This window comes from Acipenser ruthenus, chromosome 21 (genome assembly GCF_902713425.1).
Source record: "Acipenser ruthenus chromosome 21, fAciRut3.2 maternal haplotype, whole genome shotgun sequence".
Lineage (NCBI taxonomy): Eukaryota > Metazoa > Chordata > Actinopteri > Acipenseriformes > Acipenseridae > Acipenser > Acipenser ruthenus.
Genome location: NC_081209.1, coordinates 5,314,970 through 5,339,061, shown reverse-complemented (window position 1 = coordinate 5,339,061; position 24,092 = coordinate 5,314,970). Strand labels below are relative to the sequence as shown.

The 24,092-nt window shown below is 37.3% G+C and overlaps 2 protein-coding genes across 4 annotated transcripts; one reads left to right on the top strand and one right to left on the bottom strand.

Annotated features, from left to right (window-relative positions):
- Positions 1-222: 222 nt before the first annotated feature.
- Positions 223-5,914, bottom strand: LOC117962465 (N-lysine methyltransferase KMT5A-B-like). Of its 2 annotated transcripts, XM_058994530.1 has the most exons (8): positions 5,779-5,914; positions 4,199-4,299; positions 3,256-3,421; positions 2,157-2,373; positions 1,841-1,928; positions 1,584-1,643; positions 1,094-1,284; positions 223-1,000 (listed from the first exon to the last, which is right to left on the bottom strand). In XM_058994530.1, the coding sequence occupies exons 1-8, from the start codon at positions 5,786-5,788 to the stop codon at positions 790-792; spliced, it is 1,044 nt and encodes a 347-aa protein (XP_058850513.1). In that variant the 5' UTR covers positions 5,789-5,914; the 3' UTR covers positions 223-789. The 2 variants fall into 2 exon arrangements, with proteins under 2 accessions (XP_058850513.1, XP_058850514.1); XM_058994531.1 differs by lacking the exon at positions 1,584-1,643 and having other exon boundaries at positions 5,779-5,901.
- A 1,796-nt stretch (positions 5,915-7,710) lies between these two features.
- LOC117428105 (protein strawberry notch homolog 1) lies at positions 7,711-23,234 on the top strand. Of its 2 annotated transcripts, XM_058994528.1 has the most exons (33): positions 7,711-8,396; positions 9,895-10,026; positions 10,225-10,317; positions 10,578-10,881; positions 11,459-11,497; positions 11,897-11,997; positions 12,246-12,342; positions 12,506-12,666; positions 12,970-13,103; positions 13,403-13,493; positions 13,583-13,744; positions 13,926-14,061; positions 14,458-14,563; positions 15,142-15,295; positions 15,884-16,066; positions 16,328-16,425; positions 16,760-16,908; positions 17,101-17,304; positions 17,460-17,636; positions 17,844-18,016; positions 18,239-18,370; positions 18,565-18,700; positions 18,848-18,960; positions 19,233-19,304; positions 19,578-19,677; positions 19,766-19,840; positions 19,942-20,088; positions 20,173-20,267; positions 20,412-20,498; positions 20,692-20,829; positions 20,966-21,042; positions 21,321-21,514; positions 21,828-23,234. In XM_058994528.1, the coding sequence occupies exons 1-33, from the start codon at positions 8,394-8,396 to the stop codon at positions 21,968-21,970; spliced, it is 4,206 nt and encodes a 1,401-aa protein (XP_058850511.1). In that variant the 5' UTR covers positions 7,711-8,393; the 3' UTR covers positions 21,971-23,234. The 2 variants fall into 2 exon arrangements, with proteins under 2 accessions (XP_058850511.1, XP_058850512.1); XM_058994529.1 differs by lacking the exon at positions 11,459-11,497.
- Positions 23,235-24,092: the final 858 nt, after the last annotated feature.

Sequence of the window (24,092 nt, the reverse complement as noted above, 5' to 3'; positions counted from 1 at the left end):
GTTTTGTGATACATGCGTATTGTAGTTTTGCATACAGTAGGCATTTGACACGCTATATGTTTGTTACGAAACAGACCTTGTAATTTTCGGGTATATTTGTTTAAATTAGCTAATTAACACTGTTGTTTCCTTAACTTATGTTGATCTTCAATTAGCAGGGTCACATTCAATTTAGTTGTATGTTGCAACTGACTGACAGTTTAAAGAAGAAAAAAACCCATCTTGCTTCCAAAAGCCAGCATACAGATTTATTTAAATACTTTTACATGAAGCATTTGGATGTGAACATTTAATAGGTTTTGTGTATTAAGAGGTACAAAAGGTTTTTCAAGTTTTTAAAACTACACTTGACAAAAAAAGTCACTTTCCAGTTTTTAAATGGAGTATGTATGCATTCATTAGCATTTCATGGAAGTTTCTGTAACATCTTACTCTAGTACCATAAATAATTATTTATTGCTAAGCATATGGTTATCTTGTCCCTCAACTACATTTGTATCTATTTAAAAAAAAAAAAAAAAAAAAAAAAAAAGCACTAGTCCTGTACAACTGCATGCTCTGGAAGCACTTGTCCTATCTGTATACAAAACACTTTGAAATGTAGCATGAATATAAAAAAAGTACTGATGACCACGGACTATCATTTAAGATTGCTTTTTTTTTTTTTTTATAATTTAAATCCGCAAAATGCAATGTAGGAAGATTTTAAAATGGTCCAATTCTTTAAAGTATGTAAAATCATTCGCACATTCCCTTCATAAACATATTGGATTACAGCGTGAGGGTACGTCAATGTTTGAGCCAGGGGTGCGCTTCTAGTGAAGCTTTGCTCCTGTCGCCGTAATCATAAAGCAACTCCTCGTTTTTTCCTATATCACGAGAGGCAACAAGTATCAGGTGAGGTATTCCGTTAATGTCGTGAAGTTTGGTTTGACAGTTTCCGTTTTTACTGTGGTTTATTAACCGTCCAAGACGACCAGTTTCGTTTGTAGCATCCACACTGGGGGAAAAGGAAAAAAAATAAAATTGGTGCATGAAATAGTATTAGTATTCTTTTTATAAAAAAAAATACTGTTATTAGATACAAACTTACCAGTATGTTTTAGTCAGGTATTGGAAGTAGTACATATAGCAGCCAGCTGTGGGGTCTTGTGCATACATTCCTTCTCTTTTCTTAGCATCTGTAAACTCAATAAGGTCTCCGTGATACTCCACTACAAACTCTCCTTTCTGGAAATGTTTAGTAGCAAACACGCCCCTCCCTTTTCCTTCAATGTGTTCAACCTGTAAGAGACACACCAGTATACACGTTACTGAAAAAGACAAAAAAGTTAAAGTGTAAGATCTGCTATTAAACTCGGTAGAGATGTTTGCATTTGTGTTAATAAATACACCTGCACAACAAGCGTTGAGATATCTAGCCCCAAGTAGCTTTTTCATATTTGGTAAATCGTGTTCTTACTGGATCACAGTTTGTAAAACGTCTTGCATTCGCACTGTTCCAAAGAAAAACTAATTCTCCAATATCTGCTGTTAACTACAGAATACATTATTTTAAAAAATATATATATATATATATATACCTTCATCCCATCTTCTATCCCACATGTGATTAATTCATCAATATGTTTCTTTTCCTCAAACTGCAGAAACAAAACAAATTATGAAAATGTTTCCCTGTAAAACGAAGTAGCTCTGTACAATTTCAGGAATACTTCTCCAAGTGATATTTAAAATTCAACAGGGCAACAGGTCTCACAATTAAGACTTGGAAAGTACGAGGGTTTAATAAAATAAATCATTAAGGAACTCGGATCGCCGTAGGGTGTTGATTGCTGACCTCCAACTCTCTTTTGCTTTTCCTGGAGCTTCTTCTGATTGGGTAATAGTCTGTTACTTTCCGGTTTTGGGAACCTTTGCTCTCAGCTCTGCAAAACAACAAGCAGTTAAAGGGTGTCTAAACAGAAATCAGTAGTACTACAGTTAAAAGTAAAATACATGAAAAGCCACTGTACCACAATGACCTGCAATGCGGTTGAATTATTCTCTTGTGCAGGTTGTTATATCCCCAACCCACACACACACATCTTTCCTTTAATACTCATTCAAGCGCATCATTTCACATCCACTGTATTTGATTCTATAAATCTACGTACCCTCTCCGTCCTGACTGTTTTACTTTGACCTTGCGCGGAGTCTCTTTTTTCACATTGGATCGGTCATCACTGTTTTGTGTAGAGAAGTCTGCCTTGGAGTGTACAGAAGCAGCTACACATTCTCTTTCACTTGCAATGACAGCCACTGCTCCGTTACACTGTTTTGCTTCCTTCTCTTCAAATTTAGTAGCGTCAGCATTTACAGTTTTCTTTTTATCTATTAAAAAATAAATACAAAGATCAAATAAAGTTAAGCTTTACACAGTAGAAGATACTAAAGAATGGCGGTACAAAAGCCTCCGAGTAATCATACAGTCCATAGTATAACAGAAAATAAATTACTGTTATTATTATTATTATTATTTATTTCTTAGCAGACGCCCTTATCCAGGGTGACTTACAATTGTTACAAGATATCACATTATTTTTACATACAATTACATTATTTTTACATACAATTACATTATTTTTACATACAATTACCCATTTATACAGCTGGGTTTTTACTGGAGCAATCTAGGTAAAGTATTTTGCTCAAGGGTACAGCAGCAGTGTCCCCCACCGAGGATTGAACCCACGACCCTCCAGTCAAGAGTCCAGAGCCCTAACCACTACTCCACACTGCTGCCCCAAACTGTTCAAACTTGACCAGTGACTTCTGAATTTATTTAGAAAACTGGTGGAAAACATTGCATTTAATACTGGGGAAAAAAGTTTGTTTTACAAGCAAAAACAAAATGAAGAGAACCTTTATACTGATAAGCATCAGTCATTGATTAACAAGAATTAATTTACTAAGACTTAATTCAATTAAGTCTGCTGACTAGTCATGGGAATGTCAACTTCACTCTGAAAAAGTAAATACTGCATTTAAATGCAATATATCATTTAAAAATGGTGAACACTTGATGCCAAGTTCAGGGAATAGATCTAAAGGTGTATAACTTCTGCAAGACAAAGGAAACTAGTTCAGGCTCCTCTCCACAGAATGAGATTACATTTCTCTGGCATAAAAATGTATCTGGCTCTTAGAAAACAGATTCTGCAATGGGAGTATTTTCCAGCAGTGCACTACAAAACACCCAATGAAAATGCGTACCTTGGTCTTGCTTCTGTATTTCATTTTTTACAGCACATTTTCCTAGACACCTTGCTTCATTACTAGGAGTGGTAGAGTTTTCATCTTGAAGTGGGCAGCGTGTATTACCAGACTTGCTTGGACTCAAGAAACTGCGTATTGAAGGCTGGCCATTTAAAATGATATCCTGTTTTGACATGGAGAGAACAGTAGTATATAAAAAAAACAAACACCCAGAGTGAACTGTTCCTATACATATCAAATTAAAACGTTTCCCATTGTTTTCAGACATTTAAATAATTTCTGGTACTTAATCATAATGTGTTACTCTAAAGCTCTTGTGCAGGAACTGAATATTTTACTTTTTACTTGGCTCCTAATAAAGCGAAGCTATGATCACTACTTTTTCAATCTGCATCATAATACAAGACAGTAAAATATTAGTGTACAATACAGGTAACCACTATTCCATATCAAACCACGGAGCTCAAATCCACTCCATTGAATGGAAGAAACCACATCAGATGACGACAACTTTAATATAAACGGCACTGATGTAGGTAGGAGTCTACCTCCCACCGGCGATTTCAGGATAAGAACGTCAAACCTGCTTCCAAATGAACTGTTCACCACCACTGCGGATTAATTAAACAGGCATACAGAATTATACAGCAAAAGGCGAGCGTGAGTCCCAAATACTAACGCACGCATAGGCTTCACTCAAGTGAAGTTCACATAAAGATGAATCAACTCAAAGTCTTGCTGACATTCCAGAGTCAGAAACACAAGTTCAGTTTCATAAAAACGAACCTGAAGATAAAACGCACCATTTATAAATTCTGCTACAAGAATACAATTACGTTTTGGAATGTGGCCAAATCATTTAAAATTACACATTAACAAAATAAATAAATAAATAAATAAAAATCTTAAAACACAAAACCCTGGGCCTGAATTTACCTACCCGGTTCATTTCGGGCGTGTTCTCCTTTGTTCCTTTTTCCTCTGTGGTCCGAGTAGCGTCTTCGGGTTTACCTTTACTGGGGACAGAGGTTTTCGCCTTTCCTTTAACATATAAAGTTAAGACATTTCATACAGTTTACAGTGAACTACTGCGGTGTATTTTCTTCAACTAAAACAGTGTATGCAGTCCCTCCCCTCCGCCATGTTTTTAAGAGCCAGACAGTAAAATGAACCACGTGACATTTAAAGAGCCTGCAGTGCACAACAGTAACCCGTTTACTAATACTGCACCACAAGAAATGAATTAATTAAATGTTACAAAAAAAAACAAGCACTACGGCAAATACTGGTACAATGCACATTTATTTTGAATTACATTAGGGTAGTACATTGAACAATTATTACTTTGTCTTTCCAAGAAAGACAGCATATACATGCATGGACAAACCGCGACAAAGAAATACCACTGTTCTTGCTGTACTCAAATTGAAATTGAACAGCATTCCTTGCACTGTTCTACGTTTTCCAATACATATGGGAAGCGTGAGGGGAAGCACCAGGGCAGTAAATAAAAGGTTAAAAGCGTTGTGCCTGGAAATTAAGTCAGTCCTCTGTGAAATTCTTCAACAGACCATTCATTTACAATTTTACAGCTTCTCTAAAATCAACGTGACACTGCTTTTATTAAAAGCATAAGTTCCTCTAAATTTACAGGCAGGCAACCTTGGCTCCTCTAGTCCATTGCATACATTATTTAACCTGTCTTGAGCGGAGTCAATTCAATAATGAACTAGTTAACAGGCTAGGTGCACCAAGGCTGCTGTGCCCTGCAATAGTACCTCAATAACTACCTGTATCTGCGTATCCACAAGGAGAGCCACAAGGTCATGCTTTAGTATTAAGAGGTAAAGCACTGTACCCGTGTTATACAGTACAGAGTTGTAAGTGTTTTGCAGAACTAGAAGTTCACGTCAGGCCGCGTGCGTGGACACACTGATGGTAATTACGTGTCAACTCAGTTCAGCAAACAAGACTGTATTTGTGGTTAACAGACCAAAGCACTACTTATCACAGTACTACTGTACTAGGGCTTTGTCACATCAGGACAGACAGTAGTTGTTCTCTAACAAGCTGGAGAGGCGCTGCAAATTGTTAATACATGCTTCATAAAACAAGACCTTCTTTGACTTACATTTATATGTAGACATACAACCCTCAAAAATGCAACACACATTGGATAATCTGGAGAGGAGGGTGAAGTTTAATTAACGCCATTATAATAATACTCGGTGTAATAAACCCGCTCTCATATACAAAGCCAATGTCATACACTGCGGCTTTAAATCTCCATTCATGTTAAAAGTTCGGTTGCGCTTGTTGAACTAATAATACCGTGAGCATCGAAAAATAAAGCATACTACGGCAGTCAGGTGTAAATTATCTTAATTTTTCAATGTACCGTATCAACAAGCCATTTACCCACCAAGCTGTGTTTTAACGTAACTTTGAATAGACTAATGAAATCCACGTCATGCTCTAGAATCTTAAATCATATAAATGCTAATCATAATACGTACTTACCTCTTGCCATTGCAATGCAATTCTGTTATGCAGTTTTATTTCCAACTACAGGTATCTCTTAATATTAAAATCAATTTTGTTCAAGTTTTAAAAAAAAAATACAAATCCACACGCGAAAATTCTTACTACCTTTAACTAACTGCGGGTGATAACTAACCACGCCTCCGCTGCTCTTATTGGATACTCATGTAAACCTCACGTCGTAATTCGTCATTTGGAAGCCAACCCAGCTCATTCTGATTGGCTTCTAGAGGAAGAAGAACGAAGCCTTTTTCAGAATCGAAGAGAGGCCAGTTTCGGCTGTTTGAATTTCAAGGCTGACTCGGATTGGTTAGAAGCGACAGTGAAAGAGACGCGATAAGTTAAAACCCTCATGTCAGTCTCCCAGGCGACTCCGAGTGTGTCGGTATTTGTAATTGACCCATATATTGAATAAATATTCTGTGTCCACAGCTTTTAAATGTAAATAAAAATAGTCGTACAACTGTTTTCTTAGCGCAAATGCATTTGAGTATTATATGTTTGTGCTGTATTACTGTGAAAAAAACTCATAGAGCAGTCTCTAAGGAACTGATTTTGATTTAGAACCCAAACAAATACCGTTTCGCAATAAACAGCTGTCTGAATGTGTTACTATTGTTGCAGTTGAACCAGTTGTCTTTTTAGTCGCTGTGACTCACACTGAATATGACAACCAGTTAGTGATGCACAACAGAATGGAAAGAGCTGATTCATTAGCACGGAGCTAGTGAATCTGCTGTTTTATAAGTCCATAGTGTTTTATAACAGCCTATAGGTGTTATGGTTTTGAAACATTTCATTCATTGTGTTAACTACAGATGAGCAAGGAATCGCATTAGTTATATAAGCCCAGTAGTTGTGGTTGCCTTGCCACTGGTGTTCCATAATAGGTTCCTGGTAAATCGTCAGGGAAACCAAAGTTGATGTATCAGTTGTCAACATGTCACTGGCCGAGCACTTGTGTTATGAGGCCACAGCAACAAGCAAACACTTACTTTAGCAATGCTGTTCTCTGAGCCTGACAGCCCCAAAGGCTTTAATTAGATAAGTGAAGTTCCCAAAACAATGGCCATTTCCTGACCTGTGATTGTTTTGTAACTGTTTACTCTCATGTTACTTCTAGGATATTTTTGGAAATAGGATTTCAGTTTTCGTTTACTGGTAAAATAACAAATCAATAAAACACAGTGCTATAGGTTAGACCGCTAGAATTACATTGGGAAGTCTGTCTGGGTTCATTAGCTCTTCGTGGAAGGATTTCAGAACTAATCACCCTCTAATGAAAGTTCGATGCAATTCTGCTCAGGTCTGCAACAAAGACAAGTGCTTGGCCGGTTATATTTACTAATTTGATCTGATTCTGATTGAAGTCTGATGTGAATTCTGCAGTTCTGAACCGGGTTGTATTTACACTGAAGGACCCAGCTCCTCGGTCCTAAATGCAAACTGTCATCAGATGGTGAGTCAGTAAAATAAGTAAATATTATCTAATGCCGGCTGAGGTTTTTCTTTAGTCTTTGAGTTAAGGTCAATGTGCCAAGAATTTGATATCTAGTGGTGAATTGGTGCAGTGTGAGTAGGATGAGCTGTAAAGCATTGATGTTGTCTTTTATTTACTATACAAAAATTATCTTTGAGCACATACACCTGAGATAATATTATGCCATAATATATTAAAATAAACGAGCCTACACTCAAATTTAAAGTTCAACACTTCCCTATTAAATGTTACAGCACTGTATTAACTTTAGTTTGGATAAAAACACGTTTCAGTAAGTTTGTATCACACCTGACAGCTAGAAATTCTGACCTCCCAAACATGGCGCCACTGCCAGAGCACCTTACTCCCATCGCCCTCTTCCAAGCGGTTTCGTCTTTCTACGCCACTTCCTGTCAAGCGGACCCGCGGTCACGTGATCAGAGGCTTACTTCTCTCCTTCTCCGACCTGTTTTAAAATATAAAATAATGCCTTTAATTCTGTATTTTTCTGAATCGGCGCATATATCGTGCGGACAGCGTGTGGGTTGTCAGCGAGGGCTCGGTTTGCGGCCAGGTAGCGACACGAGGACGTTTCTCGGCGGGTGTCACGTGATCCGCACGCGGCTGTGCCTGCTCGGTAAAGATGGCGACGGTTGAGTAGAAAGAGTCGGGATGAGGTAGAAGCAACCCCTAAATCCGCAGCAGAGATCGGAGACTAGAAAGTAGAAAAGTACGTGCCATATGAGGGCAGCGAGGTCTTAAAATGGTCGCTAAGAATCTCGGGACTTTGTTGGAATAAGAAATAATACGACCTGCGCCGTGGGAGCATTACAAATTAGTGTGTTTTGTTTTCATTTTGGCGCTGCTACGGTGACTGAGCATAACACACACGAGAAGGATTGAGTCTTTCTCCAGCACAAGAGACGGGGCTCAGCAGCAGCAGCATTGTCACAGACAGCCCGGGCTGAACGGCGTGGACTCCGTGTTTCTGCGTCGTGAAACACAAACCCACAACACAACACAATTCATATCCTGATACTAGCGTTTCTAAATGGCTGAGTGGAACTTGTTTTGAAGTAAACATCTATCATTTTCAGGATACAGTTGTCCGCTGATGGTAAGTGCAGACTGATCAATCATTAAACAATTAGGCTTAGGGTAACACACAGTTTACGTGTTTTGTTCATGCAAATGCTAAATTATGTGATCACGTTTCTAACCGTTGAAGGCAGGTAGGATATATAAGCGTTATATAATTGTATTGCCACCGTATGTCAAACGTATGTTGATTTACAACGAGGTATTTATTTTTTGTCAGGTCGTCTGTTTGTTTTTTTGAGATTTTTATATTTGACATGTTATCGTGTGTGTGTGATATATAATTTTCTGATTTGTTTGTTTAAAAATTAACAAAACGAATATTACGTAGCCAGCTCCAACCAAACCCGGAAGTTTATAACCCGAACACGTGTTTGAACAGAGGTTATGACAGACTGCTTTAAATTGACCTTTCTTTAAGCAACCTAAGACTTGCTAATCTTGTTTAAGGAAGGCGTTTTGTAGGCGACGTGTCATTGAAATGTAATAATTTAGTAAGTCTAGTGTAACAGAATATTATTTTCACACATGTGTACCAGGCAGACGCATGTTTAACCTGTTTGTATCTTTACGCTAGTTGCCATACAATTGTTGTACAGACAAGATATAGTTTTAAAGCATTATTAGTTAAATATGACTGTAAACATACGTTTTTATCTTCATGTGTCTGAAGGTCTTTTTTATGAGTTGCCTAAGTACTTTAAAAAGAGTCGAGGTCACCTAAGGACAGAACCTGTTTAGCCTATTTTGGTTACATATTAAATACGCTTTTGCTTTGTCGTCTAAGCTACTAAAAATAATTTGACTTGTTAAAATAGGAATAGTTAAATTAATGAAGAAATGAATACCTTAACAAGTAACATTTTCATTTAAGGATAAAACTGTTGTCCAGTACTTCTCTGTCATACAGGGCTGTTAGGTGATCTAATAATACTGTTCAGGTGTTAACTTTGGCATTGCTTTAAAAAAAAGAAAAATGATAAACATGCCATACATTATTAAATACACTATATACTGTGAATAGCAGGGTCTAGTTTCACCCGTTGTTTTAAGAACTTAAATAGTGCTCTAAACCCCAGATAATAACTATTTTGTAAATGATGCTGCTATTCCTCATATCTAACATTTTCCAGGTGCTAAAAAATAAACTAGCCATACATATGATTTCATACAATTTGAAGGTTAAGTTCTGTTTAAAGTTATCTCCTAATATATTCATATACTAACAGAAACTCTTCTATGTTTGTCAACTCACAAGATGAAACCAAAAACTGCATAGGCCCGTACTTTCATTTAAGATGGTTTCTGTTTCAATTCACTATTGAGTTCATGCCACTAGGTAAGACCGAACCCCCTCTTGTGTGATATTGTAAACGCTGTAGAAGCCCCTCATCAACTTCTTTTTTTTTTTCTCTTCCGATTATTTTTTGGAATGCCTTGTTTTTTCTGATCAGAGCTGGAAAGTGACCTTGTACTGCTGTAAATGTCATTTGATGGTTGTCATCCTTCTCTTATAGATGATGGATCCAGGTCAAGACCTGTTACTTGCTGCTCTGAGCGAGAGTGGAATCAGTCCAAATGATCTCTTTGATATTGGTCCACTGGATGCTGGATTGGGGGCTCCCTTGCCATCTGCTGGTAATCAACAGGTAGGGAAAAAAGTCATTTTAGCATCCATCTTGATATTTGGCTTTTGAACACAATGCCATTTCTACATTAAATGTATTTAATATATTGGTGTTTGTACAGTGACTGCTTTGTCCTGTTTGAATCTGTACAGTTTCAGTTGTATTTTCTCCGCTTTCAAAGAACAGACCATACATATTCTGAATTTTCCTTCTTTTCAGTCAGTACCAATTAGTGCATTGGAACAAGACTTGGGAGCAGTAACAGTGAAGCAGGGACCAGCTCTTCCACCTACTCCAACTGTGACTGTTAGGGTCCGTATTATCATTATTATTTTATTTGGTGATGTGGAATACAAATCAATGTTTTCATCTTCCTAGAGAAAAAAAAAAGGTTGTAATTATGATTGTTTTTGAGAAATACAGTGCTTTATTGTGGGCAACATTACTGTAGTCGTATCCTGGATGCCAAACCAAATAAAGAACAAAATGGGTTAAGTAGGAATACAGTAAATAAGTACCAGTGTTCATTTTGGTGTTAAACAATATTTGCTTCATATTTTGCTTTCTTGCAGAAGCCACAACCCTCCACCACAACGTTCGTCTTGAATCAGCTGAATCAGCTCCCATCCCTGGGAACAATAGTTGTGACCAAGCCTTCTGGCACAACATCCAGACAGACTATCACCATGGCAAAAATTGTTCACACCTCTGCGACAACGCGGCCATCCTACACAAGTCCAGTAATGCGCACTACACTGACCACACCTGGCAAGGACCAGATTCAACTAAAAGACCTCCTTAGAAGCAGCAGTCTCAATGAACTGATGAAACTGAAGCCACCTTCAAATATTGCTCAGCCAGTAGCAACAGCTGCCAGTAAGTAGCATGTTTGTTAAAATAAGCAAATTGCTGTATGTTAATTTTTCTTCATAATGATGTCTTATCCCATTTTTTAAAGACGTGTGTGAGAGCTTTTCAGATACAATTAATGGGAAGCTTAACCCCACAGTGTTGCAGTTAAAATAAGATTTAAAAACAGAGCTAGGTTGTAAAATGCATTCGCCAAAATGTCGGGCTCCATATAATGCATGTGTTTCTTTGAACAGATTAATGGGAATATCAAGTACAGTAGCTTGTAAGATGGTGGGTGGAGGATGTGTGAGAATGAAAGAACCTGCAGTAAACTAGCTGGGATGAGCGTTATATGAAGATATAGAATGAATTTCTACACAAAGTACTGCTGTGTGAATTATATTTAAACCAGTGCGTGCCCCTCGTTCATTTTAGTCTACCCTATACTTTACATCTGGCAGTAGGAATGTTCATTTAAATAAACAGTGTTTCAAGAAATGTTGTAAGAAATTGAAATTCATGTGTGTAGCAAATAAAATGACAATTCTTGAGGTTTTGTTCTTGTAAGTAAAAACATTTTGAAACAAATTGACTTTTACAGAGATCATTGTGCTCTCAACAAAGATGTTAAATAAACCAGGTAAGATAGTTGATGGTTATCACTGGAGTGAAAAACAGTGCACCTTTAAATGTTGTTTAAAATGCACGTTAGTCTTGAGCTGGTGTCTGTTGCACAGGGGTAGTTTGGATTTAAAGATTAATGTTCCTTATTGAAATGTGTGTAATCTGCCTTGCTAGTTTGTTGTTTAAAGTTAGTTAACAGGATCAATATCCGATGAGTTACCAGGATTTAACTTTCATACTTGTAACTTGTATCGGTTTTGTCCTTGACTTGACCTAAATAGTATAATAAACAATAGCTTGTTATTGTGCAACACATTAGAAACAAGATATATTTGCATTTAAGCCAGGGTTTTCATAGCTTACTGTACATTTTGTTGGTTAATTACAGTAAAATTGCCATCTTTTCTGTTTTTAGCTGATCTAAATAATGGTGTAAAGAAGGAAGTCTCAAACAAAGATGTTGCACGAATTTGGATTAATGATGATATTAAAATGCGGAGCTTTTCGCCTACTAACGTGAGTATTTTAGGATGATATGTCATGGTATTCCCTACGAAAACTGCATATTTCTGTTATGTAAAATTTTATATAACCCTTGTAATAGTGACGAAAGTAGTTTGAATATGTAACTGTTTTACTGAATAATAAACAAAGGGAATGACCCTGAAAACCAAAAATGTAAAAAAAAAAAAAAAAAACCAGTCTGTTTTGAAATGTTTATTTTTTTTAATCAATGGTATATAAGTGTCTAAACATATTTCCAGAAAATACCAGGAATAAAAGAAGAGGAGGAGCCAGATGAGGAGGATGAGGAGGAGCTTGGCCATGCAGAAACCTATGCTGAATACATGCCAATGAAATGTAGGTCTAATGGTTTTTTTCTTCTAAATTCATACATGCTTTGCATTGAGTGTGTGATCTGTGTGTGTGTGCATTGTTTTAAACTGATTTATTTAAGCTGGATGTGAAGAAAAATCATTTACCCTTTTGTAGCATTCTTATCAGAATTGTTTGTTTTTTGCAGTGAAAGTTGGTCTGCGTCATCCTGACCCAGTCGTTGAGACAAGTTCATTGTCCAGTGTTTCTCCACCTGATGTGTGGTACAGGTTGTCTTTATCTGAGGAGATCATTGATAGAGGATGGCTTTCAGCATTGCAGCTTGAAGCAATTACATACACAGCACAGGTATTTGTCTACCTGCTTGTCTTCTCAGATTTGTTTATTTTGATTCACACGGAGAATCTCTTTGTATGTTTTTTGCAGTACAGTACCATGTACAGCTTCCAGTATCATGTACATTGTATACAGGGTGTTCGGAAACTCACTTTCATCTCACTGGACAAAGGAAGCTTTGTTCCACTGAGTTCAATCCCCGCTTATTAACGGTAAAACCATAGCAAATGTTTTTTGTGTTTAAAATGTGTTTTAAACATGTGCAATCCTTCTAGTTTTAAGATGAGACATTTCACTAATTTCTCTTACTTTCAGCAACATGAAACGTTCCTTCCAAATGGAGACAGAGCTGCCTATTTAATAGGAGATGGAGCTGGCGTAGGGAAAGGGAGAACCATTGCAGGCATCATTTACGAGAATTACATTTTGGGCAGGAAAAGGGCACTCTGGTAAGAATAATAACTGCACTAACATTTTAAAATACAGATAACATACCTCTTGTTAAATAGTAGTTAAGCATCCCCATGAGGGAAGCTTATTCTATGCTTTGAGATGATAGATTCATACTTGTACAACACTAATTGTGACTATAGCACAAGATAAGTTAACATTTTTGTGGTAGTAACTCTTACAAAGACTAGTACTTTTGTCTGGTTGACACGTTTTTTACAAGTTTAAACCATTTTTTTGTTTGTAAATATTTAGCTGACAGTCATATAAAATGTAACCTTTGTATCTAATCTTGCAGGTTTAGTGTTTCCAATGACTTGAAGTATGATGCTGAAAGAGATTTGAGAGACATTGGAGCCAAAAATATCCAGGTCCATTCACTGAATAAGGTAATACACCGTTTATTTAATAAAAACAAAACAAAAACAGGCTTCTTGAGTATTCACATGTTACCATATGCATGTGTCTTGTTTTGCAGTTTAAATATGGGAAAATTTCTTCCAAACACAATGGAAGTGTGAAGAAAGGTGTAATTTTTGCAACTTACTCCTCTCTGATTGGTGAAAGTCAGTCCGGTGGAAAATACAAGACCAGATTTAAACAGCTTCTTCATTGGTGTGGTGAAGACTTTGATGGAGTTGTATCCTTTGATTTCATTGCAAGTTTTGCTCTAAAATAAGGAGCTGGAAGGGATATGCTATCCCTACAGGTTGAAGTACTCGCATGTAATGAAGTAGGTGTCTTTTTCATGTCTACATGTCTGCAGTTTTGGCTGCATTTTCAGTCTGTTTGGTAAAGATGTTCCTTAACTAAGTGTTCAGATTGTGTTTGATGAATGCCACAAAGCAAAAAATGTATGTCCAATTGGGAATTCGAAACCTACCAAGACTGGGTTAGCTGTCTTAGAACTGCAAAACAAACTGCCAAAAGCAAGGGTGGTGTATGCTAGTGCTACAGGTATGGAGAACTGTTCTGGTGATAGAAGTGTGTGTTTCTTGGGCTGTTGTTGAATTGTGATGAATGCACAATAATGCGGTATGTTTAAATACAATTTAAACAAGGCCTTGCATATGAAAACATGCAGGATAAAAGCAGAACGTTTATCTCTATATCACTTTATATATCTGTATAATTTGATACAAACCCTTTGATTCCTCCATACACCTCTGTCTGACACATGGGACCAAATTTTGCTGGCCACCACTGCAGAAAACCTGAATCTGAAAACGTAGTGATATCGGAAAATAAGAGATTCTGAGGATTTCGTAGCGATTAGGAAAATACAATTCGGCTTCAAAGCACCAAGTTCTTAAGTATGCTCCGTACAGCATTTTGATGTGTTTATTTGGCTAGGTGCCTCTGAGCCACGGAACATGGCATATATGAATCGTCTTGGAATTTGGGGTGAAGGAACTCCATTCAAGGAGTTCAGCAATTTCATTCAAGCTGTGGAGAGAAGGTAAATTATACAACACTGCTGTTTAAATATGAAGCTAGAACACTGGTCCTTTTTTAAATTTCTTTTGCATAAACCAAGTTACTAGTCCAACTTAATTTACAAGGTATTTAGCTTAAATGGGCTTTTAGTGTCAAATTAAATATTATTCAAAATGGTGCGACAAGCCTTGGTATTTGTGTGGATATGCACATTAGCAAGACAGTACTCCCACACAATACTGTTAATATTAATACATAATGTGAAGGTCTTCTGGGGGAGGGGGGTGGCATGTTGCTTGCTCACCTTGCTTATCAACCCTACAGCAGTAGCTGTTTATAAGAATGTGTAATATATTGGAATATGTACAATTTGGTTTTTCCATGACTGGTAATCCTTATGATTGTGCACTTGCTGCTGTAGAAATGTTTACTGTGTGGTTGTAAGTGTTCCCTTCAACAAAGAACTCGCATGAAGCTGGCTAAATACCATTTACTTTTGTTATATTTCACAAATATAATAACTTTTTGCTAAACCAATGAATATCCATATTGTATTCAAAGAAATAAATGTGTGTGTGTACATTTTTTGTTTTTGTAAAGAGGGGTAGGTGCCATGGAAATTGTTGCCATGGATATGAAGCTACGTGGAATGTACATTGCAAGACAGTTGAGCTTTTCAGGTGTGACCTTCAAAATCGAGGAAGTTCCTCTGACCCAAGACTATGTCAAGATGTATAACAAGGCTGTGCGATTGGTAAGTAGTCATTCTGGTTTTTCATAGCAGATTGGTCAAATCATTACACGAGGAAGCGAGTGCTTATCTGCACAGCTTGCCTATCAAGCATCATTTTAGAAGACAAAATATCAAGTTTTACAGCCCTGTCCTCAAACCAGTAGGTAGACATAGGGTCCTATTTTGAAGCAAATGTTCTGTGAGGAATAAAACTAGCATGAAACCTGAATTTGAAAACTTGCATTTGCTGCAAAATAGAGGCAATGCATGTACAATTTGAAGTCTGCCTAATAAGGAAGCTGTGTTTGCGGAGCAAACCACTCACTTCCTCGTGCTTTGTTTTGCTTTTTCTATTGTTTCAGGATATACTGTAGTCAAAAACGTATGACCACTGGAATCTCTTTACCATTGGTTTGTATTAGTATTACAAGGCTTCCACTGACAGTATTGATTCAGTTGAAGCTAAAAACCTGGATCTTGCTGTACTACAGAAAATATATTATGTATGAGTAAAGGCTTTTTCTTTTTTTTCATAATGTTATCAGTTACTACTCACAACTGCCTGTGTTTTTAAATTCCATTTTAATAAAAAAAGCAAATGTTTTGTAGTGGGTTGCAGCCAGAGAGAAGTTCCAGCTGGCAGCAAACCTCATGGATGCAGAGCAACGGATGAAGAAGTCTATGTGGGGCCAGTTCTGGTCGGCACACCAAAGGTTCTTCAAATATCTCTGTATAGCATCGAAGGTGAAGAGAGTTGTGCAACTTGCTCGAGAAGAAATAAAAAACGGAAAGGTAAGAACAAACAGGATTTAGGATATCTTGTAGTGCGTACCTTCTCTGTCCAGATCATTCATTCTTCACTGTGTTGATGAAAGTAACTCCGGTGTTCCTGCTATTGTGACATGGTTTACCCAGGACAAAGTGAAAGGACCTTCTCGCTTGAACTTAAACCAGCATTGTTACCAGATAATTGCAGTTTGTTTTCTAGTACTTGATTTTAATAAGAGAAGCAATGGAAGCACTGATTTGAACCTTTGTTTTTGATTTGTAAAGTGCGTAGTTATTGGTCTTCAGTCCACTGGAGAAGCCCGCACACTAGAAGCACTGGAAGAGGGAGGTGGGGAGCTAAACGACTTTGTTTCCACAGCAAAGTAAGTTTTATTTTCCTTTTTATCTATCGGTTCCTAGATCGTGTTGAAATCAAGTTTGTACAATCTAAACTAAAACAGATACTATTGTACTAAAAAGTTCTGCACAGAGCTATTTGTTGCGTTACAAAGTGTGTGAATACATTTTGTTGTAACTGAAATTTAGATCCAATGCCAGGTTTGCTAATCTTATATTTTAACAAACAATACAGATCTATCTGGTCAGAATAACTTGAGACCACGGGGCAGGGCAGGGTGGATGTAAACTTGACGTTACTTTGTTTTCTTTCATACAGTGTCTGCATGAATTCTATCATTTTCCATTATCTTTCAATAGGGGAGTTCTGCAGTCCCTTGTAGAGAAACATTTCCCAGCACCTGACAGACAAAAGCTGTTTAGCTTATTGGGAATTGATTTATCTGCTAAGAAAACTCCATCTCCCAATGACTGTGCCTCTACAGACAATAAGGGAAAGAAACGGAAAGGTAAGAAATGTTTTCAGTCTTGGAGCGAGGTTGATGGACATAAGTAGGACTTAATTTAAAAAAATAAATAAACCAACTTTTTACTTCAAATTAATATAACCAAGTCTTCCTCTTCGGCGAGGTCATGGATTGGCATGCATTATGCTCTTCTGATTTCCCTTCTCATGGAATGCTCTCATGTTTCTTTACTAGGCCAAGACACAAAGAAGGAAGCAAAGAAGCCTCGCAAGTCTGGTGGGCTCGGGGGCAGCAGTTCTGATGAAAGTGACAGCGACTCTGCTTCTGCAAAGGAAGCTGAAAGTGACAATGACAGTTTCAAGTCTGTCAGCTCTGGGGAGGATGATGAAGATGACTTCAATCCTTTCAGAGATGAATCCAGTGAGGACGATGAAGATGGTAAGTTAAAGCATTGCAAAAGTTCATTTAAAGTTGCAGTTATGAATATGTCTTTCTGTAAAATGAAATCCGTAACTATCAATGCTGTTTGACCAACAGGATCCAGTAAATAGTGTTTTATTACCAAGTGCTTGATTTTAAACATTTCTTTTTAGATCCTTGGCTAATAAGAAAAGATCACAAGAAAACAAAAGACAAGAAGAATAAAAAGAAAAAGAAGAATATAGATCCAGATTCTATCCACAGTGCCTTGTTGGCATCTGGTCTTGGCTCAAAACGACCGGCTTTTTCAACTCCAGTTGCTAACACTACAAGTAGTGCACCTTCCATCGGTAAGTGCTGAATAATTGAATCTTATCCACCCATCAAATCTAATTTGTGTGATATAAATGTATGGCCGTTTCTATATACTGTTTGTTGTATGTATAGTTCAAAACTATAATATTGCTTTGGCACTGATAGAATGACTGACTGTTTTTTGGAAATCCCTATCTGCAGGTTCTCTTGGTTTAATGGTTTATCTGTTATCTGTGTTTCAGCAAAAAAAGACAGTGAAAGTAGCAGCTGTGTAACTAGCCAGGATGCTGTTGAAAATGCCCAGCAGATGAAACGAGAGCTGCTAGACAAACTAGAGAAGCTTGCTGAAGAGCTGCCTCCCAACACTCTCGACGAACTGATTGATGAACTTGGAGGTCCAGATAATGTGGCAGAGGTGGGTCTAAAACTTGCAGTGCACAGGTTTAAAATGTATGTAGATTCTCCCTTAATGCTAAGTCTCAGTTAGAATTGAAGTGCAAGGACTAAATATCTTCCAAGTGCAGTGTCATCGATGAGGATTTCCCCTCTGTTTCAGAGTGACTTGCTTGTGTTGATATGAAGTATTGTGGTGCTGCTTTTCCTGCAGTGGGAATGAATGGTTCTGCTTCTTTTATAGATGACTGGGCGTAAGGGCAGAGTTGTGAGCAATGATGACGGAAGCATATCCTATGAATCGAGATCAGAGCTTGATGTTCCAGTGGAAATCCTGAATATCACAGAGAAACAGAGGTTCATGGATGGAGAGAAGGTATGGTTTTACGTAGGCATGATAAGTTTTGTGCATTGCCGTGTAGACTTTGCTATACCTTTTTCCAACTTTCATTTTTATATGTGTGCACAATGGATGTAGGTCACAGTGAGCTGTGTCCTGGGATGTTGTTTTTATTCTTGACATCAAAATAAAAAACAATTTGCAGAACATACTTTTTCTATCCTTTGAAGAACATTGCCATAATATCAGAAGCTGCAAGTTCTGGTATCTCATTGCAAGCAGACCGGAGAGTTAAAAACCAGAGGAGACGCGTGCACATGACTTTGGAGTTGCCCTGGAGTGCTGATAGAGCCATTCAGCAGTTTGGTGAGTAGCCTTGCTTACAATGTTTGTGTTTTCTTAGCTGGAGAACTTTTTTTTTTTTTTTTTTCAGTGGTTCCTAGTGAGGCTGAGTAACTTACCCAAGTTTGTATTAGATAATTGGCTTGTTAACTTTTACTTTTCATTTCACAGGACGAACACACAGATCAAACCAGGTGACTGCTCCAGAGTACGTGTTCCTCATATCCGAGCTAGCTGGAGAACAGAGATTTGCATCAATTGTGGCCAAAAGGCTTGAGAGTTTGGTAAGTGGAAGTGATCTGTCTCTGAAGACAGTAATTCTGACGACCTCCACAATTTTATTTTTACAAATGTCATGTCTATGTATTCACCTAGAATTATTCAGAAGTGTCAGAGTAGCTTTTATTTACCAATTTGGTTTTGGAACCAAGTATTTTTGAGTTGCAATAGATATGACCCCATGTAATTAAGTTGCAGAATTCAAACCTCTTCCCTGTCTGCTTGCCCTGTACCTTTTCTGTGTGTAACCCCAATTTCCTGCCTTTTCTATTTTAAGGGAGCCCTTACGCATGGTGATAGAAGAGCCACCGAATCCAGAGACCTAAGCAGATTCAATTTTGACAATAAGGTAAGCCCTTCATTATTATCTGCAAATTTATTTATTTATTTTTCTTTTTTTTGTTGTTTGAAAATATAAGTTTACACCATTGGTAATGGATGGCAATCTGAAATGTGTGTGTCACACTTTACAGTTCTAAGTCTAGCGAGTGCTGCTAATCCAGTTGTCATAAAAATTGCTAAGGGCCATACGATGGCATCTGTATGCCAAACAGATTTGTACATGTACGCGAGGTGGATTCATATTCTAACATTATATAATGTATATATTTTTTTTTTGTAGTATGGTAGAAGTGCTCTGGAAATTGTGATGAAGTCCATTGTAAACTTGGATTCCCCAATAGTGTCACCCCCTGCTAACTTTGATGGAGATTTCTTTAAAGGTAATAGAACGTGTATCATTATTGCATTACAGTCCTGATTTTAAAGAAAAAAGCGGCAGTATTTTGATTTCTTTTTTTTTAAATGCAGAAATTCGTCATGGGTTGATTGGTGTTGGATTAATAAATGTGGAAGATCGTTCAGGAATCCTCATGTTGGATAAAGGTAAGTTTTGGAATGCTCTGATAAGAGAACCTTAACATCATAATAAAGAAGTGAAAAATGTGTGATCTGTTAAATCTTTTGGAAAATTTCTTTTCTCACAGATTATAACAACATTGGCAAGTTCTTGAATCGAATTCTTGGCATGGAGGTCCAACAACAGAATGCACTCTTTCAGTATTTCTCGGACACATTAAGTGCTGTAATTCAGAATGCCAAAAAGAATGGTCGATATGATATGGGTATTTTGGGTAAGCAATTTCAGTTCCCTAAAATGCATCTGTTATTTAAAACCATTAAACATGGTGAATTTAATATGTGCATTTTCTGTTCAGATCTTGGCTCTGGGGATGAGAAGGTGAGGAAAGTAGAATCCAAGAAATTTCTTACTCCGGGATATTCAACCTCAGGACATGTGGAATTGTATACAGTAAGTTAACCGGATTATTTGATTACAACTGACTAGCCTGTGTTTTGTAACTTAAGAGCGTGCCAGGTATCAGCAGTATGGGAGTCAATATATATGGATGTATAGTGGCATTTCAGTCACTTCACAGATGTATTTCTCTTGTAGGTAAGTGTCGAGAGAGGAATGTCTTGGGAGGATTCAACCAGAGTTTGGGCTGAACAGTCGGGACCAGATGATGGATTTTATATACAGGCAAGTATCAATCAACTCCAGTATGTAATCAAATTTAACCTTTTGAAAAGTTGCAGGTAGCACAATAAAAACAATGACATTAATAAAAACAACAATACTAATGGGTTTAAAAAGTAATCATGAGTTAAGTGTATGACAGCCCACTTTGCTTTTCTGGTGTGTCCTAAATGTGTGTATTTATTACCGTTTGCAGATCAGGAACAACAAAAAGACTGCAATCCTTGTTAAGGAAGTTAATGCCAAAAAGAGGTTGTTTCTGGTGTATCGACCAAACACAGGAAAACAGCTCAAACTGGAGGTCTACGCAGACATTAGGAAGAAATGCAAGAAGGTAAACCCTTTGATTTGCATTGTGCCACCTTATAGCTCACACGTTGCTTTTTACCTCCCTTGATTCCAAAGTTTGGGGACCGTTTTTTGTCATTAAGTAACTTTTTTTTTTGTGTTGTGTTGTGCGCATCAAACAGGTACTTTCTGAAGATGCCAAGCAACATTGGATAGAGCAGTACAATTCATCAGCAGACACATGTTCCCATGCCTATTGGTAAGCTTTATATAATTCCATCTTGAGGTTTAAATGTCATTTTCATCAGCATTGGGTCAACAAAGAGTAGAAGTGGTTATCAGACAAACTAAAGAAGGAAGTGATATTCAAAGCTTTTTCAAGATTTTAGGCGCTTTATAAATCAAACTGTTTAACCACCTATATGCTTTACTGTTTTGGGTCTAATGAATGTTACATAAAAAGTGAATTTTGTGCTGCTATACGTATGTATATCTGCATTCTTGCACTTATGTTTCTACATGTGTGTGTCTTACCAGGCGAGGCAATTGCAAAAAGGCATCTGTAGGACTACAGTGTGAAATCGGTCTACGCTGCCGAACGTACTTTGTCCTGTGTGGTTCGGTACTGAGTGTCTGGACAAAAGTTGAGGGTGTTCTGGCCTCAGTGAGTGGAACAAATGTCAAAATGCAAATAGTTCGGTTAAGAACAGAAGATGGACAGAGGATTGTGGGTAAGCATCAAATGTGCTTCAAGTAGGTTGTTTATTGTGCTGACGGATATCTACAATATTTGAATTCCAAGAATAAAAGTCGACAAATGCAGATGTAGTTTAATAGTTGTATTAATAAGAATAATGACGCAAGTGCTTGTGATCTATACATTTAACTTTGCAGATTGGTGCCTAAATATTTTTGGTTTTATTAATGGATTTCTGTTTTGGCAAAGTTTTGAAGCAATGTATAGAAAGGTGCATGAATGTTTGTTTTTAGGGGGAGCTTTTAGAGGTCTAATCTTAACAAGTTTGTTCTCCTTTTTGAAAACAGGTTTGATCATTCCTGCAAACTGCGTGGCTCCATTAATGAACATCCTTTCCTCCTCCGACCAGTCTCAACAGCTAGCAGTACAGCAGCAGCAGATGTGGCAACAGCTTCATCCACAGAGCATTAACCACTTCAGCAACACATAGCAGCCAGTGCAGGCTCAGATAAGTGGACACAATACAAACTTGAATTTTTAGCAGCATGCTCTGTGAGCACAACAAAGTGTGGTTGTCATTTGGAAAATGTCGGGGTTCTTGTCCAAAGAATAATGTAGAATTTGAAGTTCCCTGGAATACTTAACATTTTACACTTCAGTGAAGAACTGGAGAAGCCTGTCCTGAAGGAGAAGAAATCTGTGGAGAAGGAAAAGATCTTTCTACCCTTCTATCTCCTCCTCTTCATATAACCTGTGCTTTTTTACTGGCTTCTGTTCATAAACTACAGGTTCTGTATTTTATGCAAGTGAAGTGAGTGGACTTACCTGGTTCCTTTATATGACACGATATTACAGTGCTCAGGGGTTATTGTTAAAACAAAAACAAATGCACTTTGTTTGATTATCTGTCACCTGGCTGGGAATATGTCTTGAAATGCATGTTTAACTTTTTTTTTTTGCCTTAATGTGCTGATGCAAATAATTTTTCCAAAGCATGAAGTCACTAATTGTGCATTCAGATACACTCCCAGTTTCAGTAAGCATGTCTTATGAACATGCGCATGTAGAAGGTAACAGAAGCTGAAACTGCGTTTCTGATGGTGTGCATGTGTGTAGTACAGGGTTTAAGTTTGCAGAATTGTGACAAAGTAATGCTTAACACTTTTGAACATTTAAGTTCAACATGGATTGAGGATCATAAATAAATAACTTCCAGTATGGATGTTCAAGCATCCTTTTTTGTTTTTAATATTTTTATTTTTTTGTACAAAGGTTTACTTTTGTTTTTGTATTATTGTTTTTTAAATAGAAAGAGTCTGAAAACTGGAATGTTGTCATTAAGCGAGTCCACTGCAAAATCACCTGCTCTTCCCATTTTAAGTTTTTGTTTAATTAGTGCTTAGATACTGAAATATTTGGCACTACTTTGAACTGCATTCTATACAGGACATACACCTTGATCGTGGGACGCATTTGAGAGTATTGTGCTGTGTATAAAAGCTTTTCATTGAACAATTCCTGTTAAATAGGTCACAATAAAGGAGCACAGTTTATCTTAAGATGGTATGAATACTGTACAAATGTGTAAAGTTCAGTATCTTAAATATGACATTGTTTTGCTTATAAGTAACAGTGATGTTTATACAGTATATAAAAACAAAGTGAAGGACAATGTTTGTCATTTCATGCTTGCACGAGTTGCACTACTGAAACAGATTCATTGTATATAATAAAATGTAAAACGTGTTTAAGAATGTGTCTGCAAGATGGACTTTTTGCGTATGACCAATAGAATAAATGTGCTTAACAGTATGTACTCTGAACATCTGGTCTTGCCCGTCCTACCTGTTACGGAAAAGAATACATCTTCAAGTCATTTTTTGTAGTGTGCAAAGTATATTAAAAAGGTATAGAGAACTGGATGTTATGACACACTACTTTTCAGTTCCTCAGCCTCTGTCCGTAATGGTGATACATGATGCACACTGAGGTACTGTATTTACATTTGGCACACAGTTAGTTTTCTGTGATTTTTTTCGTTTAAGTTCCGTTACCAGTGTTGTGTTGTCCAGTAAATATTATTGGTTTCATGGTTTTATTATGGTAACAGTCTATAGACAGTATGGGAATGTTGCTGTTTGCTGTATTAGATGCTAGCATCAGGTTTGAAAAAAAAAAAAAATCAACATGATGGCAATAGCTGTCAGACACCATGTCCTTCCATTGAGACAATATAGGCAATTAATGATACATACAGCAGTCGGTCTAAATCATGACACCCTTGGTAACATTAGTAACTTAAATACAGAGGCACTATTAAGATCCTCCTGTTTACATCATTAAATTAGAAGTAATTAATCTATAGCGTCTAATGATCAGGGTGTACAGGTAATATTATTCAACTAGCTGCAGATTCACAGAGAAAAGGGCAGCTGCACCTGGGAGCCTCTCCCCAGTTACAGACTGGGCTCACGTTCCCAGCTCATTGCTCATCGATTGCATCTGAAAAGTGTCTGTCTCCTATCTAACATGTTATATATAGAAACCTGTGTCCTTGATGCTGAAAATGTGAAGTACAGTGGAGCCCTTCACTTGTTAATCAGTGTATAAAA